At 39.6% G+C, this 19,806-nt stretch overlaps 5 protein-coding genes across 5 annotated transcripts; 2 read left to right on the forward strand and 3 right to left on the reverse strand.

Annotated features, from left to right (window-relative positions):
• Positions 1 to 1,321: 1,321 nt before the first annotated feature.
• On the forward strand, positions 1,322 to 3,531 carry N7468_010463 (putative dynamin GTPase; the record flags this gene model as incomplete). Its single annotated transcript, XM_058479758.1, has 2 exons — positions 1,322 to 3,175; positions 3,217 to 3,531. The coding sequence occupies 2 exons, from the start codon at positions 1,322 to 1,324 to the stop codon at positions 3,529 to 3,531; spliced, it is 2,169 nt and encodes a 722-aa protein (XP_058325281.1).
• A 1,551-nt stretch (positions 3,532 to 5,082) lies between these two features.
• On the reverse strand, positions 5,083 to 5,862 carry N7468_010464 (GTP cyclohydrolase I; the record flags this gene model as incomplete). Its single annotated transcript, XM_058479759.1, has 3 exons — positions 5,083 to 5,391; positions 5,445 to 5,749; positions 5,820 to 5,862. The coding sequence occupies 3 exons, from the start codon at positions 5,860 to 5,862 to the stop codon at positions 5,083 to 5,085; spliced, it is 657 nt and encodes a 218-aa protein (XP_058325282.1).
• A 738-nt stretch (positions 5,863 to 6,600) lies between these two features.
• Positions 6,601 to 10,042, forward strand: N7468_010465 (phosphoribosyl transferase domain protein; the record flags this gene model as incomplete). The annotated part of the gene is made up of 3 exons (XM_058479760.1): positions 6,601 to 7,085; positions 7,217 to 8,938; positions 8,989 to 10,042. 3 exons carry the CDS (start codon positions 6,601 to 6,603, stop codon positions 10,040 to 10,042), a joined length of 3,261 nt encoding a protein of 1,086 aa, XP_058325283.1.
• A 256-nt stretch (positions 10,043 to 10,298) lies between these two features.
• On the reverse strand, positions 10,299 to 10,700 carry N7468_010466 (uncharacterized protein; the record flags this gene model as incomplete). Its single annotated transcript, XM_058479761.1, has 1 exon — positions 10,299 to 10,700. The coding sequence occupies one exon, from the start codon at positions 10,698 to 10,700 to the stop codon at positions 10,299 to 10,301; it is 402 nt and encodes a 133-aa protein (XP_058325284.1).
• Positions 10,701 to 18,691: 7,991 nt separating this feature from the next.
• Positions 18,692 to 19,157, reverse strand: N7468_010467 (uncharacterized protein; the record flags this gene model as incomplete). Its single annotated transcript, XM_058479762.1, has 2 exons — positions 18,692 to 18,756; positions 19,037 to 19,157. The coding sequence occupies 2 exons, from the start codon at positions 19,155 to 19,157 to the stop codon at positions 18,692 to 18,694; spliced, it is 186 nt and encodes a 61-aa protein (XP_058325285.1).
• Between the last annotated feature and the right edge of the window lie 649 nt (positions 19,158 to 19,806).

Here is a 19,806-nt window from a genome sequence, read left to right on the forward strand (position 1 = left end):
TATCCCGATAGTCTGGAGGCGTTCTTCTAGGAGTTCTAGAGGGAGCGGATTTTCATGGCCTGTCGTCTGTCTTTGGCGTTTGTTCCGGAGACTTCGCTTCGGGCTGTCGGGCGCGTCCTTAACGGGGATGTATGCAGTCGGGCACAAGCCATATCTGCCAGCCTTTGGACCGCCAGATGTGCTGGCGGTGTGTAGGGCGCTATTTCCAAAGCGCTTTGAAAGATGTTGGGTGGATGAAAGTTGCTTTACGTGACGTAGGGCTGCGGGTAACTAATTTCCCCTTTATACAATACCCCTTGAAACTTGCATTGACCCGGAGGAATGTGCGGTTTTCTCAAGGTTCCAAGGTGTCCATATTCCTAGTTAGGTAATTACTCACCCAGAGACCTGTAATTACTGTATATGGCAATTAAAATTCACCGCATCTTCTCGAATACCAAACACTAGTGTCTAGCCAAAAAGGCTACTCTGCCAAGCTTCTGGTGCATGCCGGATGGCCGCACATTTTTCGCTAACCTGGTTAGAGAAGAATGAGTCACAATATTAGAACTAAGTGGGCCAAGTCATATCCTGTGAATATTCCACAGCTGTGTCGCTTTATGCAAATAGATCGCTTGTGAATAGCGACCTTAACTGTATCTCTGTGGCCTTTGTTTGCGTTATATACGCATTTAGTGACGGCGATTACAGGCTGTATGATATAATAGTCTTAATCTTTGATGTAAAAGTAGATTTATTTAATACTGGTCAACATATACCTCGACAGTCCTTCATGTCAATGATAAATGATGCCGACCGCCAAGGAGCGATTTCTTTTCGTCGTACAGCGTAATGAAAGCCTACGTACCAGTAGGTAAAAACTCCGAGGATGGCTTTGTTGAAATTAAGAAATGTTCAACTTTGTCTCGAACTTAAGAAAGATCAGCTTCTCTGCGACATGCCTTAGCAGTTTGTACTATACAGGGCAAATGTTTGGTGATATATTTGTACCAGCGGTGAAGAGTCCTTGATACAGTAAAGGAGCAATGGCAGCATGCCTTGTCTGTCCATCAATTCTTGTCGCATAATTCCTGAAGGCCCAACGCCGCTCAAAAGATAAGCTTCTTCGTCCAATCCTCTCCCGCATACTTGACCTCAAGTAAGCAGTCGGATGCAAGGTCAAAAATGTCGGGAATGCAGAAAGCAGCAAGGCGTCCGTTCCAAGTATTCTCGTTGTAAAGATAAGAGAATCTCATTTTACTTTTACATATATAAAGTAGTTGCTGCCGTCACCTCTGCCTCCTACCACTAGATATCAATACAATAAATTGAACTCATCATCATGACTCTCACTCAGTTCGAAACCGATGCCCTCGCGGGCCTTTGCACGCAGGAACAGCTCGAGCTCCTAGATTCCATTGACACTCTCCGATCTCAAGGAATCAGCCATTATGTCTCTCTACCGCAGATCATTGTCTGTGGAGATCAATCCTCCGGGAAAAGCTCCGTTCTCGAAGCAATCTCTGGAGTCTCGTTCCCAGTCAAAAGCAGTCTATGCACCAGGTTTCCAACTGAATTGGTTCTTAGAAAGAACTCGCAGGTGGGAGTTCGGGTCTCCATTGTACCCTATCAATCGCGCAGCGAAGTGGAGCAGAGCTCTCTTGGTCGCTTCTCTGAACAGCTGGATGGCTTTGACGGCCTCCCCGCACTTATAGAGAATGCAAAGGCTGCAATGGGGATCTCGACCCACGGGAAAGCGTTTTCTAATGATCTACTACGGGTGGAAGTTTCAGGACCCGATCGGCCACATCTTACAATCGTCGATCTTCCGGGGTTGATACACTCAGAAACACGACAGCAGTCGGCAGCGGATGTGCAGTTGGTCCAGGAGGTGGTGCAGTCATACATGAGAGAGCCACGGAGTATTATCCTTGCCGTTGTCTCCGCCAAGAACGACTTTGCGAACCAAATCGTCCTCCGTCTTGCACGCGACGCCGACTCAACAGGGACTCGAACGCTCGGAGTGATTTCCAAGCCGGATATGCTGGTACCAGGATCTGAGAGTGAAGCGTCATTTGTATCGCTTGCCAAGAACCAGGAGGTAGAGTTCCGCTTGGGATGGCACGTCTTACGAAACACGGACTCAGACAAAGGCCAGTGGAGCTTGGCAGACCGAAATGCTCAAGAGCGTGACTTTTTTGCGCAGGGAATTTGGGAAGAGCTATCCCGGTCCCTTGTCGGCGTGGAAACCTTGAGGAATCGTCTAAGCAGTCTTCTTCTTGGCCAGATTTCGAATGAGTTGCCTAGTCTGATTGAGGAGATTAATTCTAAAATTACGGTCTGTCAGCAGGAGCTGACCAAGCTTGGCAATCCACGCTCGACAATCGATGAGCAACGGTCGTATCTCTTGCAGATCAGTCAAGGGTTTCAATCCATTGTCAAAGCAGCAGTGGATGGTACTTACAATGAGCCATTCTTTGGAGATGCGACGACGGACGCTGGCTGCCAGAAACGTATTCGTGCGGTGATTCAAAACTTGAATGAGGACTTCACGAAAGACATTTTCAAGTCCGGCCACTTATACCATTTGGTGGATCAAAGTCAAGAACCTCTATCAAGCCACCAGATCTCAATATCTCGGAGCAACTATGTGCAGAACATAGAAACACTTCTCAAGAAGACCCGGGGCCGAGAATTGCCTGGGACTTTCAATCCTATGATCGTGAAAGACTTATTCCAGGAGCAGTGTACTCCGTGGAAAAACATTGCCCAAAATCATGTCGCTGCGGCCTGGGCAGCTGCACAGAGTTTCCTTCAACTTGCCGTCGACCATGTGGCCGATAGCGCGACGTCAAAATCCCTCTTCCAGAAAGTCATCTTACCGGCTCTAACGACCCAACGCCAGAACTTGGAAAGGGCGTGCAACGATTTTCTAATGCCTCATTTGCAAGGCCATCCTATTACCTACAATCACTCTTTCACCGAGACACTGCAAAAGACCCGTGCTGATCTCCAAAAAGAGGCACTCCGCAAAGCTCTTCAATCGCACTTCAAAGTTGAGACTCTAACCACTTCCCATGCGGTGGATTATGGGATCAATCTTCAGGGCCTTTTTAACTCTCTTCTGAAGACCATACCTAGCATGACATGCTTTGCCTCCGAAGAAGCGCTTGATTGCATGCTTGCGTACTACCAAGTAAGTCTTATAGCCGCACTGCATTGCTCATTACCTAACAGATAAAGGTCGCACTCAAACGGTTTGTGGATGATATTGCTACGGAAGTGGTGGAAGTAAAACTCTTGAGTGCGTTGACTGGGCTATTTGACCCAATGACAGCATTTCAGATGCCTATAGACCTAGTGAATCAAATCGCTGGTGAATCGAAGGAGAGCCAAGGCCTCCGAGAGCAGCTGAATAGAAAGCTTTGGATTCTAAACCAGGGATCAAATACCTGCAGGCGGTTCGCCGGTACTAGAGGGATTGGTAAGGCAATAAATCCTATCTTTAGCTTCATACTGACTGATTGCAAGATCCAAATTTTGATACGATAGCCTCGGGGCGGAGCAACCAAGAAGTCTCGGAGAACTCATATATCTCGGTCAATCCACCCACAGAGATGACTCCCATTGATTCTGATTCGGAAAATACACAAGCTGGGTCACCAGTTAAAGTCAGTGATATTGCCACCGATGGCTTTCCCGAGGAACAGAGTATACTAGAATCTGGTTCATCATTGACACGCGCTCTTCCAAGTCGGGAAAAATTTTCTAAGAAAAAAAACAAGAAGAGCAGATCAAGCTTAATGCCTGATCCTATGAACCATGATGATGTGGGTGATACCGAAGAAAAAATGATGAATTGAAGACGAAGGTCGGCGTTGTTCCGAACCCAAGGTGTCAAATGGATTGGCAAGCACAGGGACTAGGCACAGGAATGTATCACATTAACACATAGCGGGGAGAATATAACTAAATCTAGACCCGATTCCAATTCCCAGAAGTATCATACTATAGCTGAATTCCAATACTTCAAGATTTCATTCTATCTATATCTCGATTCCATAGTCCACCATATCTATCACATCTGTTCAAATCCTGGGAATTTCACCTGGTTACTCCCATATCCAATGGCTTTCAGAGATCCATCGCTAAGTCAAGAAGCAAGGGTATAACCCTGCGTCAATATAGAAGCTCTCCGATAGCATCGCGTGGATTTCCAACCCTCCATCGTGTTTCCCTGCATTATGAAAGGGGCGCAAGCCTTGATATAAAATATCTCCAAATCGCTATACAGGGTGCCTCGATGCCAATGACACCCACGAGTTGGCTCAGGCAAATAGCGGCACAGGCAACTTAGCAGCTTCCAAATCTACATTAGAAGCTAGATAGAGGCCGGGGCACTTGAACGCGCTGTAGCCCCCCAGCTGAAGTCTGCCGGGGAGTAACAGGCTGTGACAACTAAGACAGATGGTGCTTGGCGCAATCCATAAGCGGTCGGACCTGTAAGGGCTGCTGAGCCATAGATTGGCAATAGGCGCAAAGCAGCCGAAATTCTCATAAGTATAGAAGTTGAAGATGCCTGGTTATATGAGGTTGTTTGAGTCTGCGGCAAGTAGGGGCAGGATTCTATCTCCAAGGTACTGCAAAACGAATTGGCAGGGTTGACAGGCGAGGAAAAGAATCGCCACTCGCAACATTTAGCATACTGCGTTCTCTAATGCTGGAATGCATGAATGCGACATTAGGTTTAACCTACTACACACACTCGAACAAAGAATTCATCATACAAAGGATACATCGATTGGCCTGGATGGCCCGCCATTCCGGCCTTCGCCTCGTGTCCGTAGGCACTGGCTTCTCTGGTAAAGTTAGATTACGCATCTTTCCCATAATGGCCGTATCTAGTGGATTGTTTCGGCTGCAGGTAGCCAGATTTGGGCAAACTGCGGGGTCAAGTAGACTTGCAGGAAATTGTACATATATGATGCGTCTAAATATGTGATCTAGTGAGCACCGTTATTATCCTGCCATGCAAAAATGGCAAGGACCGAAGTCTTCATTTCTTTGATGTTTTTTGGATCAGTACATAAAGCGTTTTTTTTCTCAAGATCTTGTGCCACGTAGAAGCATGATAAACTCGTCCCTGATTTTGGTATCTGATTGCATACTGCCAAGCATGCAGCTAGTGATGGTCATGCTCTGAGTCTTTTCTACTCCGCGCATTACCATGCATAGATGCGAGGCCTCCATGATGACGCCAACCCCACGTGGATTGAGGACTTCAGTGATGGCGGAAGCTAGCTGCTTCGTTATTCGCTCCTGTACTTGCAGCCGACGCGCAAACATCTCAGCCAGTCGTGAGAGCTTAGAGAGCCCAAGGACGTATTGATTTGGAATGTAGCCGATGTGTATCTGGGAAGAAAGGAATTAGCTCGATCAGGAGGACTATTCTCATGGCGACTGACCTTTCCTGTGAAAGGAACCAAATGGTGCTCACACAACGAGGAGACATTTATGTCCTTCACAATCACCAGTTCATGGTGGTCTTCATGAAAAATAGCTTCGTTGACCAGTGCATCCACACTTTCCTCGTAGCCTTTAGTAAAGTATAACATGGCTTGGGCGTATCGCTCAGGGGTCCTTTGGAGACCCTCTCTGGTTGTGTCCTCACCAAGACACTCGATTATCGTCTTGACGGCATCTGCCAGCTTCGCCAGACGGATCGTCTTCGATTCTTCTGTCAACTCTGAGATCCGGGGGTTCCTAGATCCTGACTAATCTTCAGTGTGGAGTCCACGGGTCCACGGGTGGAGGAATCGTCAGGGCAAGTCAATTGTTACCTTTTAGGTGATTGGAGGTCACCGGGGTTACTGATTTGACCATTTGCTCGTATTGCAAGTGAGAGGCCGGTGTCTCAAGTCTGTAGGATAGTCGGGTTGGTCACTGAAATAAAAAAAATAGGGTTCTTTCTCAATATCAGACTTACTCTGTAGAGCTAGAACTTTGCAGTGCTTCCAAGCCCCTGTCTGAGGCGCAAGCCAGAGGACCAGTGACACTACGAGCAACCATTTCAGAAATAAAGTTCTATGTCTTTGTGGAACGAAAGGTAAGGAATGAAATTTTCTTCCCTTTCAAAAAGCAATATCAGCCAGAGTTGTGTTCTTGGGGTTTACTGGGAACTGGATATAGGCTCAGAATCCAAACTGCCAAATTTATACAGAAAAGTCCCCTCAGACTAGGTCTGCTCTTGTGATTGACAGAGAGTTTAGGCTAGCGCACGAAAGGCTGCCTCCTGCAGCGTTCCGCCACTATTGGCCCGACGATCCGTCCCGAGGCGTCCGGTTGATAGATACGTGGCTCTCTAGCTGGCCCTACTGTAGGGGCTACTACCAATCAACTGAAGACACGAAGCCGAGGTAAAGACAAAGAATAGGCCCGGTAGAAATCTAATACCCTGGATGATAGGTTAGAGGGCTTGATGTGTTGGCGCGTCATGCATAGCCAACGAAAAAGCCTTATCTTTCCCGGCCTAGAGCTTTATTGATAATGCCTACCACCGACAGATTTCAGCTCATTGAGTAACAGCATATTCAAGGATATCTTGCTTTCAAAACGCACGAAATGTTTACACTTGACTCCCTGAAGGAAGCTTTACTACAAGCGAGCCCTCGCACTTTCCCGGAGAAGCCGATTTCCGAAGAGAAGTACAGAGCTGGTTTTGATGAATTAATGAAAGGTTCAGAGCTGATAACGTACCGTGAGTTCATCATTCCACAGCTCTCCAGGCTCCTAGAAGCCCTTACCAAGACGCATAAGCATCTCTCGGTCTTGGAAATAGGCCCTGGTGCTGAAAGCGTGTTGGGACATCTGCCAAAACACCAAAGAGAGAAAGTCGGCAGCTATGTTGCATTCGAGCCTGTTGGCCTCCTTGCCGCTAAGCTGAAGAACTGGCTATGCTCTAAAATCGGAGGATCAACCCCATTCCCAAACCAGCGGTGCCTGCCCATTGTCCATGAGATGGCATTCCATCCACGGCCCGAGAGAAGATGTCCTGTAAATGACAGCTATCAAGGACGGTTCCACATTATTCTCTTCTGTCACAGTATGTATGGCATGAGACCGGAAGGTGATTTTATCAAAGAGGCGATAAACATGCTTGTGGATGCGCCTGAGCATGGCCTGGTGGTTGTTTTCCATCGGGATGGGAAGCTACGTTTTGATGGTTTGGTTTGTGAAGAAAGAATGACCTTCCCGAAGGGATGGCATCTGTGACCAATCGTGACGAGGAATTGAACAACTTTGCTTGTTTGGTCGCGGGTTTTGCGGCAAAAGACGACGATCTTCAATGCTCCATCCAAGAACGATGGCGAGATATTTGTCGCGAGTGCGGTGATGGAGATTTTCTTTCGAACCGTCTTTTTTTCCGCTCCCCCACCATGCTGGCCACCTTCACCAAGCGCTCTGTCTCTTTTTCCGAACTGGCCATGCAAGTGCCTCTACGAAGTGAGAAAAGGCGATTGAAAAACCGGGAAGCATCTGACAATCAGCCCACTGCGGTCCTCAGGCCAACCACCATTCGTCAAATACAGCAATGTATTCTTTGGGCCATCAAGCATGGCTTCAGTCTGAGTATTATTGGCGGAGGACATAGTGGCCACTGCGTGAGGCCCAATGTGGTTGCGATTGACATGGAAGCCTTTGATCAGCTTCATATTGTTCCGGCAGAAGAGAATGAATCTCGACCCTTTACAGGGTCTAGAGCCTTGATAGTCGCTGGTGCTGGCTGCAAGACTGGGGATATCACCCGCCGGGCAAGCGATGCACACCTCACGATCCCTCTAGGAGCACGCCCAAGCGTTGGGGCTGGACTATGGTTACAAGGAGGTATTGGGCATCTGACGAGAACATTTGGGCTCACGTGTGATGCCATTGTTGGTGTCGTAATGGTGGGTGTGGAATCTGGGCAGGTGCTCTGTATCGGCGATGTACCGAGCAGCCACCAACCGGCTGACGCAATCCGCCCGGAGTACGAAAGCGATCTGTTGCCCGCCATCAAAGGCGCAGGAACCAACTTTGGCATCGTACTCAAGGTAGTGTTCAGAACATTTCCGGTACCAACATATCATATCCGCGAATGGGTTCTCCGAATGAAAGATCAGGAAGAGGCAATCCTCAAGCTTGGCACTTACACCATCTGGTGTACCGACAGTCTTCCCCTAGAATCTTCAGCTGATTTCTATCTCTACGTGGAAGCTGATCAGCTGTGTCTTGGAGTCACTGTGATTGAGTTATCCACGCAAAGGACCGATCCAGATAATTCCGTGTCGGCGGCTATGGAGGCGACTTTAGGTGCAGCAAATACGCATCGTACGGTAGACAGTCTTGGACTGTTCGATGTTGACATGTATATGCATGGAATGCATGGTGGGCATGGAAAGGGCAAGACAAGCTCATTCAAACGGTGCGTTTTCTTGAGGAACATGGCTAACCCCGCCACAACTTTGGTTAAGGCTATTGAGACACGCCCAACCCCAATGTGCTATTTACATCTTCTACAAGGAGGCGAGGCGGCCCAGAGAGTAGCCACCCCCAGCGCATTCAGTTGTAGGAACTGGGATTATGCGTGCGTCGTTACCGGCATCTGGCCACGCGAGGACGATCACACGGCACTCCGGCACTCGGTTGTGGACTGGGTGTATCAAGTCACTGCAGCGCTTCTCCCCTTTAGTGATGGCGTCTATGGCGCCGACCTTGGGCCGGATCCACGGGATAAGATGTTAGCATGCCGGGCTTTTGGAGCCAATTTGCCGGCTCTAGCTTGTTTAAAACGCCGGTTAGATCCGCACGGCGTGTTAGTGCATGCTTGTCCGCTCCGAGAGCCACTGGTCGGACCGAAGCTCATTATTATGGTTTCAGGCAGCAGTGGTGCCGGAAAGGACTATTGCGCTGATGTGTGGAGGTCTGTATTAGCAGCATACCCGACCGTAAGATCACGGTGCGGAAAATGAGTATCAGTGACAAGACCAAATGCGATTATGCGGTAGCTGCCGGTGCCGATCGGGATCGTCTTCTGTGCGATCGCGAATACAAGGAACACCACCGGGCCTCATTGACAGCATTCTTCCGGGCTCAGCTCAAGAGACATCCTCAGCTCCTCGAAGAGCACTTCTTGCAGCTAGTCGCAACTGCAGCAGATATAGATGTACTGCTCATCAGTGGAATGAGAGATGAAGCTCCAGTCTCGACCTATTCGCCCCTTGTACCACGGAGCAGGCTGCTTGAGATACATGTATCTGGCCGGGAAGAGGAGCGAACTTCTCGCCAAGGCCATTGCAATATCAGCGCCAGGGGCCAGGCACATGGAGAAAGCAGCGACAATACGTCGGGAACAGCACTTGCGATTCCGAGCCTCGAGTTTTATAACGACGAAAGCGGCCCGGTCCAAGCAAGTGAATTCGCGCGAAAATACATCCTACCTTTCCTGAGCAAAGACCTGCAGCGCTTGGCTGACATGGTCCGTTCAGTATCCGGATTTCCACGCTCTGGGGTCACATTCCAGCATGTGCTGAACATAGTGCAAGTTCAAAGTGGACTGCCTTTGTGTGCACATCTCATGAAGACACATTTTGTCGGTGACTGGACTCAAGTCCATAGGATCGTATGTTGCGAGGTTGGCAGCTTTCCTTTTGCGTCGGCTTTGGGGACGACTGTCGACATACCCTTAGTCCTTATCCGCGAAGCAGGCAAGCTTCCACCGCCAATCGTTTCTGTGCACAAGCCCAAATCTCATATCGCGTCTTGCCATTCAAGTGATGGTCGGATCGAAATGGACCCGAGCCTGATCCCTAGCAACACATCGATTGTGATAGTGGATGACGTTTTGGCTACAGGCAGGACACTGTGTGCCACGATAGATTTGCTCAGGAAAGCTCGTGTTATGGTCCATGATATAAGTGTGATGGTTGTCGCCGAGTTTCCAATCCACCGCGGGCGCGAGCTTTTACGGCAACGCGGATACGGCGGAATTCGTGTCCAGAGTCTTCTTGTTTTTGATGGTGCCTGAGGCCCGTGGACATGCTAAATCTTCGTAATATGACCGGACAAACTGACTGCAAATTGGTTCTTCCAATAAGTTAGCTATGCACACCACACAGCACACGGCCATTTCAATGGGAAGGGGGATCCCAAGGAAGCTAAACATGTATCGAATAGTGCTATAGATTATCTATTGAGATGCCTCCTGCACTTATCCATGTACTAATTCTCTTGCCCCTCACGGAATTATTGATGTATCCCATTCTTAGAAAGAAGTAAGCCTATTACAAATGTAAAGTGCACTTTAGCAAGACCAGTTGGAGCTGCGATCCGTCAAATTCATGTCCTAGCTGTGCCATATAGTGACAATCCCAGGCCGGACAAAGGTATGAAAGATTTTCAGCAAAGAGAGACCCTGGGAAAGCCATTAGAGCTGGTCTTCCTACTGTTTGGGGTATGAGTAAATACCTGAGCGGAAAGAGCGAAGCGTCCTCTTTCACAGTGACCTTGAGGCCATCGTTATAGATAGTCTCAGAAGGGAGACGGCAAGCTTCAACCGCCGGCGGACTCGGCCAGTAGTTGATATGCAGCGGTAAACTTCTGCGATAGGCGAAGAAGCGCAGGGAGAGGAACGCTCCATGGGAGTCGATCTGGCCGGGAGAGAGTGCTCCGATCTGCCCTGACATATTACGTGATACCGGGATGGCTATGCTGAGGGCAGACCGTTATGTACATCGGGATGTATTCTGTGCAATTAGTCTCCCACATCCGGGTGTATGAGCAAGCGTCTGAACTCGCAGCGGCCGGGTCTAGGTATCTAGCGCCCCTGTATTTTAGCTGTATGCCCGTCGGCATCGCGGTTTGCCAATAGTGTATTGAGTTTACTAGATATAATAGGAGATATTAAAGCGTGCTACGCCGATTCAACCACTCTCTTATACAGGCGAGATAGGATAATACTTGGCAATGTGCACTAGAGAAGGACATTATCCTCGATTATGTTCTATATTCTTACTATAATTTACGAAATTATCTCGAGTAACCTCGTTCTAATTCGTTCGCCTTTTCCTAGTCGGTGCTTTGTGTATTTTGTAAGTTTTGGTAGGTATCATTCACCACTTCGCTGATTGAACGATTCTAAGACTAACGAGGCGACTACCTAGGATTATCTCTAGATAAGCTCGTAGCAAAGTTTTTCGTCAGTCGAGCCCAGCAGGAAAAGGCTAGCCCAAAAAGACTACTCAGTACACCTTAGCATTAACCCATGGAGGAGGACGTCATTTACTGCATGTTTCGCCTGGCTAAGGATGGGACCTAATACGATGAGAATGTTATTCTCCGTTGTCACCAATGCCGAGGACTGTCCTATTTAGGTTGTATGAGGAACTGGTTGAAACAACGGAAAGCGGCGTTCAATATATCCTGCTCCAGGGCTGTGCGTGGTGAGCTTACAACATTCCTCCGCTCCACGCTAAAATTATACTAGGCTCTAAGTACAAGGTCCTCTATAAAGTAAAATAATATATTTTACATTATTCAAGAAGACAGCCTTTTCCTTCTTATTAGATCTCTTATCCCTAGCAGAATAAATAAGAGTTTATAAATATCATAAATAACTCGATAATTATAATGGCTGTTAGCATCACCCGACTTTGCCACTTGTCACCGCCCTGAGTGGTAGGCACTCTCTGGACTATCGTCGTCCAAACGTAGACGAGACAGGGTAGAGGGTGGGTTGGAGAGGGATTTTGAATCTGTTACAGTAACCCCTGTTATTCCTCTCCTCTCATTCCTTCCCTAGCCTTAGCATTTTGAATTTAAGCGCCGCTGTCGGATATCATCTGCTCTTCTTGATAAATATGAGGATCCTCGGTATTGAGAGAACTTGATTGCAAACGCATCCATGTTTCATTGGAAGTTGGTCACTGTCACTATGGCTAGTGATACGATGTATGGGCGCGAGGAACACAAGTGGGCCAGAGTGGCACCTGAAAAGGAGGGGATATCAAATCAGACGGTCTGAAGCGACCATACCAAGGAAGGAAAATATGGTCAATTAGCTAAGTATGTTATGCCATTCCAGAAGATTACTCTGACATTGACCACAATGTGACCGGGATGATATTTACAAGTAGGCCTATAAATCTGAGCAGGTGTAAGCCCTGGAGGCCTTGGGCAACGGTACGACTGCGGAAAACATCTGAGATACTTATAGATCTCTCATACAGGTAAGTCCAAGAGAAAAAGGAGTAATTGGTTCAACTTAGCGACATTCAAAGACAGTTAGAGAGACGGTTGGAATCTTTAGAACACTAGCTAGTTTATTACCCGTCTTGGCCGCCCGCTTACTGTTTTTAAACTAGGTCTTTACAGGGGCTTATTGTATAAGATTTATTCCTCTCGAGTTATAACCCTTTGACAAATACTATATCCTTAGTTTAATGGATTTTTTTTAACTTCTAGATATCACCAACCTGCTTATCAGGCAAAATAATCTCTTACAAGATGATCTCGAGGAAATAGACTACATACGATATGTAGCTCTATATAACTACCTGATCTAATTTGCCTGGCTTATTAAAAACTGTCTACTAGAAACTCTGGACGCTAATAGCAACTTTTTTATAGGCTCTAGTGATAAAGATAAAACCAAGGCTTGTTATCTAAGGCTTTATCTATTATTAACAGTATTTCTTAATATCACTATTATGTCTTTTTTTCTTTTTAATAATTTTTATAAATATATCCTGTTCTTAGTTTTTGTATAGGATATTGATAGGTGTCAAGGGGAAACCTAAGCGGAGTTGGGATACAGCAACAACGGCATTTCAATTTGGAATACTAAAGCTAAGAAGGGAAGAGGAGAAAGGAAAGAAGGAGAAGCTGTAACAACTGATCTAATATCTAACTCTAACACGATCCTCTGTCTTATCTTTACTAGTCTTGTAGTTCAGACAGATCTCGTCGACTCTCAGGATAGTAGATAGCAGCAGAATCGGCTAACAGCTGATATCTCTCTGTTGAGACTCGATTTGTCCCTAAGTCAATAGTTTGGGCTATATTATATGTTTTAATTAGTTGTCTAATTATAATAATAGCCCTATTTTGTTTAGATATTGATAATAGAAGTCTTATAGTAGTAGTAGTAAGTTTGCGAAATTAGTAGTTAAATACTATTTATTATTATTATTGTTTTTATAGTCTTTCTATTTGACTTTATATTAGAGTTTCTAGTAATATAAATATAAATTAAATACTTAATTAACTTCCTATTTTTTTTTTCTATTAATAATTAAGGATAATATTAGATCTTTGATTTGTTCTAGTAATAGTTTTAGTTTTATAATCTTATATAGTTAGTTTAATAAGAAGATATTATAGATTTAGATAGATCTTGATAGCTTAAATTAGAATAAATATTTTATCTTCTCTAATATCTTATATAATCTTATTACAAGATTTGTAAGTTTATAACTCGGCTATCCTATTAACTAATTTTGAGTTATTATATAAACTTAGTCTTTAATTATAAAATCGGACTCTCTTTTATAATAGTCTATCTGCTATTTTTAGATGTTTTAACTCTATTATATTTATTATTATATATATATCTAGATATCTTATATTTATTAAGTAAAAGATTGGTTATTAAAAGATATTATAATCTATTAATTAAATAAAAGATATAATTTATATCTTCTCTTAATATAAAAAAAAGATATTCTAGTAAATATTTAAGATAGTACTATAACAACAGAATCTGTTAATCTAATCTAGTCTAATTAGTTATCTTAATAGTAATTTATATAAGATTAAAGATATTATTATAGATATTAATTTATAATCTTAGTTTAACTATTAGTCTATTAGTAATAAATAAATAAAAACTTTCTCGAAATCTATAAGATTTTATAAAGATTTTCCTAGAATTCTAAGATAAATTATAGTCTTTAATTAGATATAATTAAGTCAGGAAGTCTTATATAAAGATATATATAATTAATAAATAGATATATTATCTTAATAGTATTAGTTTTCTTATAGTACAAAATAAATATCAATCTCTTAATAAATCGGTTAATTATTATTATAATAATATTAAAGTCTTAATAATCTTTTAAAAGATTACAAAAATCGATTATAATATATAACTATAACTTATTTAAAACTTCTAATAGTTATAATAGACTAGAGATTTTATCCTTCTAAATCTTTATTTATTTATAAATTTAATAATTATCGATATATCGCTATATATCTTAATATATCTAGTCCTAATAAAATCAATCTTATAATAGCTATAAAGTTCGATCTTATCTTAGATAATATATAGACAATTATCTATAGATTTTATCTAATAGTTTAGTTTATAACTAGTAAATATCAGACATAATAAGTTTTCTATCTTTAAAGATAAATCTTCCTTTAACTCAATACTTATATAGATTATCTTATAATCAATTTATCTATTTAATTTATTCAACTATAATCTATAGATTAGTATATATAATAGTTAGTAGCTTATTCTTATAGCTATTATTAGATAAAAACTATATCTTTATAATAGATTTATCTTATTTTTTTTAAGATAATATATTAATAATCTTATTTTATTATCTTAATTAGTATTAAATAATAAAATAATAATCTATAATCTTTTCTATCTATTAGACTTATCTTATATTTAACTATTATTTTATACTAAAATACTTTAAGATCTTATAATCTATTAATACCTTAAAATAATCTTCTTACTAGAGACTAGTCAGTTTAGAGTACTATTTTTTAAATATTAAGATAATAACTAATATTTCCTTATTATAGATAAAATAGAATAATTTTATTTAGTCTATAATCTTTAAGAAATAGGCTACTAGATATTATTAGTCAGATTATAACTATAATAAGACTATTCTATATATATTATCAGAGATATCGGTTTTAACTTATATTAAAAAACTTAAATTATAGTACTACAAGATAGATATCTCGGTTAATTATCTTTTTAACTCTTAAAACATATATTAATATTCTAGAATCTACTATCCTAAGATTAGATCTTTTCCAAGATTTAATTATATAATTATTAATAAAAAACTAGACTAGCTATTACCTATTTAAGATTAAGATTAATACTATCTTATATATAATTAAAAAGATATCTTATCTATTAAAATATTTAGAAAAAAATTAGATAAAAAAATTATCAGATCTAAAATTAGAATTATTTCCTCGTATAATTACTATTTCTTAATCTTTAAGAATAAAGATATCAGCTCTTATATCAACTAATATAATTATAATAAATATAAATCTATTATAAACTATTTTTATATTAAAAATAAAACTATAATTATTTATAAGATAACTAAAGTCAGTCTTATACTAATAATAAGGCTGGTATAATTAATAATAAAGATTTAACAATTGAAATAATACTATTTATTTTATTTTATTTTTTATTTATTATAATTTAAATTAAACATTTTAATATTTATTATCTATATATACTAGTTTTATAATATAAATATTTTATAAGTATAAAATAATATTTATATATCTATTTTAATATATTATATATATATATAAAATTGATATTTATTTCTTAAATTTATCTTATTATAAAATAAAATAAATATATATTCTTATATAACTATAAATATTTAATTAAAATATTTAGTTATATTTATAATTTTAAAAATATAAGTATAAACTTTTTTTTATGATATCTATATTATGTAATTTATTTAATTATTGTATTTTTATTTAAGTATTTTAATTAAATATTTATAGTTATATAAGAATATATATTTAGTTAAAAAGATATGTAATAATAAAAATAGGAGTTTAGGAAACTGGAATCTTTTTATTTCGATTTACAATCAAAATATAGAACCTTTTACTCAAACTCTTATATATATATATATATAACTATATAATATATATTATATAAATTATAACCTATTTTTTAGTAGATAATTCTATTAAATTTTTTTCTATTATATTTAAGAAAGAAATATATAAAATATAAAACTATTAATATTTGACTAAATTTAATAAATAGTGTTTTAATATATTTTATACCTATTTATATTAATACTAAGAAATTAGTTATAAATATAAAGAAAGCTATTCTACTTAAAAGTCTAAATTATATTTTCTTTAATTTAGATAAATCTTATAATAGATATAACTATTATATATAATATAGAAATAAATATAACTATAATTTCTAATAATTTATTAGATATAGATCTTAATATAACATAGAATAATAATAAGTATCATTCTAGAATAATAGCTAGTAATATTTATATAAGATTAGCTATAATATAATTTTCACTATCTCTTAAAATATTAGATATAAAGAATATAAATATAGTTATTAAATCTTTAAATAAGAAGTAAAAAACAAAAAATAATCTATTATAGTTAGTTAATATATCTAAAAGATTTCCTGCTCCTATTATGTTATGATAAGCTATTAAGTATATTAAAACTAATATAGCTAATATAAAAGATAATAGGAAGTATAATATAAAGAATCTATTTAATATAGCATTATTAACTAAGAAATCTCCTTAAATAAACTTAATTATATCTTGATCTATTCAAGATATAATACTTATTAAATTTATAATAACTATAGTATCTCATAAATTTATTTATCTATAAGATAAAATATAACCTAAGAAAACTATAATTATTATTAATATTACTATTATAATATCTATAGCTTATATTAAAGTTCTAGATAACTTCTTATATATAAATATAATATAAACAAAAAAACTAATTAAATATATATTTAATAATCCTAATAAAAGATTACTTTTTATTATTCTTATTATTTGATTTTAAATAAAAAAGGTTTATTTTATTTAAAGTTTATTAATAATATAATAAATAATTACTATATATAAAATAAATTATATAAAAATAAAAAATATATAACTATATTATAAATTATTTCTTATTATAATATACTATTTATATCTATCTTATATTTATATATTATAATGAAAATGTTATAGTATAAATAATATTTAAAAATATATATAAATATATAGTCAAAATAGATAATTATATCTTTACTTACTATTATAGTATATTTACTAAATTATATTTTTAAAACTGTTATTAAAAAATATATATAATTTTATATTATTAATAGTTAATAATTATATTAAAATCTAATCTATAAATAATATTAATAATAATAAATTTAATATATATAATTATTTATTAGATATAAATATAAATAGAAGTATAATCAATATTAATAAAGAAATAGTTATAGATAATAAACTAGATAAAACAAATTTAGAATTAAAATAAATTTTTTTAACTACTTTATCTTTTTTTTTAAAATAAGAGCAAAAATATTTAAATCTTTAATTTTACCTATATATATATAAATATATGGAAGAGGGGAAGGCATTTTATGGCACTTGGGGATTGGACGTATATGGTAAGACGAAGAGATTCAAGGATGGGAAATGACTGCCTTTGTTTAATTACTATCTTTAGCAGAGAGAGTACCCATTAACTACAGGTGTAATTTACAAGTCGACTAGGATTATCGTTACTTGTATTTAAAACCATTTCATGTATGGAGTCAAAGAAGTGGGGTCGAGTATTACCGTACTGTATGTTTCTGATAATGTCAGCATATGCAGTATTTTAAAAACAAAAAGCTGTGTATGCGTAACTCACTGTCAACAATCATGAGATTATGAGGGCAGACAATTTGTTGATCGTAATTGCGGCACCTGATCTGGCTCAGTAGTTACCATAGAACAAAGCTTCAGGCTTTGATTTAGTATACAGCGTATTTATGTTGGTGGTTGAGAAGAAGTTAGTCCCGATTTCATGTTAGGAATCAGGCTAAACGAGATATTTATCCGCCCCCGCTACCATGAGAACAGGCCGCATTAATTCGATCCGAATGGTTTGCTGCTAAGGTTTCCACTATAGACAGAAGACGGCGAAAAGATGATGTGTTCAGCATGATAGATTCTCTACTTGCGTTTGGTTAGGTCTACCTTCGCTTGGCCTTGTTCATTTTATTACTATCTATCTTGGAAAAATTCAGGTTACTACAGTAAAACTGTATGACCGTGTCTTTACAAGGTACAATAACAGCCCCTGGGCTGCACTATCGGCGTTTTTGCAAATATCTGTATAGAAAAGTGATCTAGCGTAATATACAGTAACCAGTGGATATTATATATCGTGTTCCAGTACTATTCACGCTTCATTTCCGTTCTCTCTTACCGTCTATCGAGGGCGCAGAGAAGGAACACGAAAAATATCTTGGCACATGAGTGGCTAAGCTGACTGCCTGCAGGTTATTTGACTCACGCTACGTAATCCGAGGACCAGACCGGAGCTCTATGCCCCCAATCTGACCAATGGATCCACTTTTGTAATTTGGCCCCATATTGATTGACAGTGATCGGAGATGTGTGGGCCGTGCGGCGGCACCCGTATCCCAGAAATATTATTTGACTCGCGATACGCAATCCGTGAGTCAGATCGGAGCTCTATGCCCAGGTGCCCCCCCAATCTGATCAGTGGATCCACTTTTGTAATTTGGCCCCATATTGATTGATAGGGATCGGAGATGTATAGGCCGCTCGGTTGTATGGGAATCGGTCAGTTTGGGGAGCAATCTTTAGAGCTTCAATTCCATGTAGCGAGAAACAAGGTACATGTCGGAAAATGTCAAATTGAACTTCCCTATGAGAATCAGTCGCTGGTTCTATCGTAATTAATATTCTTTCCCAATCGCTCTGCAGCGGTTTGTCAACAGACTTACTGCGAACACGTTATTAGCGGTTTGGGTTAGTATACCCGTTGAACTTGCAAAGCCTGAAAACTCCATAAAGCTACCACGATGAATATTGTATAAGGAAACATACAGAGCATCATTGCAACTAGCCACTTACGCCAATATATTACCTAGGGGGCGGTGTTCATATTTCCCAGCTCGCACTTTACATAACAACAGGCATGTTACGCTCCAAGTAGCCACGCCACTCGGGGAGATATCGCTGCCATCTCGTATTAGTGGACTTTTGAAGATCTTCAATAGCACTGACATACTTGATCAAGACAGGCTCTGAGAAAGCCGGGTTCATGATCGCCAGGCCGTAAGGTTTCCCAGACCCGTTGCTCACCCTGCGGGGACGGTGGCTGCAGGATAACCGGCTTGAGCAGCGATTTGAATGCTTTGCGCAACGTCGGGAGGAACTAAAAGACTATCCAGAGTCCTTTTATGACATTTCAAGCTATATCGATGCCTTTCTCCTGAGTTGTGCGCCTCGTCCCACGCTCCCAGACACAAAATTGCCTCCAGTCTTGAGCAGCTTCCAGACCTCTTTCATTACATCTCTCAGGTCACTCACGGCTTAAAGGACCTGGGTGCTGAGCACGGTGTCCACGCTTCCTCGGTGATTCCCTCTGCGCGGAGGACACGGCTATCTTCGATGCTGTAATCTATCAGCCTGTGTTTATCCTGGATCCCGTGTTTTTCTGACTTGGCTTCTAGCGGGTCTCTGAAAAATGGATTAGGCTTGATTCCGTAGAATAGACTTAAGAGAATAAGGAGTAAACTTCCATTGCTAAGCTATTAGCGAATAATGATACAGGGTAACAGCGAATAATGATACAGGGTAACAGCGAATAATGATACAGGGTAACAGCGAATAATGATACTGAGTACAAATATAAGCAACACTCAGAGTAACAGCGAATAACGATGCTGAGTACAAACGTAAGCAACACTCA

The sequence above is a fragment of the Penicillium chermesinum genome, assembly GCF_028974085.1.
Source record: "Penicillium chermesinum strain IBT 19713 chromosome Unknown utg000009l:1.0-952002.0:1.0-954369.0, whole genome shotgun sequence".
Lineage (NCBI taxonomy): Eukaryota > Fungi > Ascomycota > Eurotiomycetes > Eurotiales > Aspergillaceae > Penicillium > Penicillium chermesinum.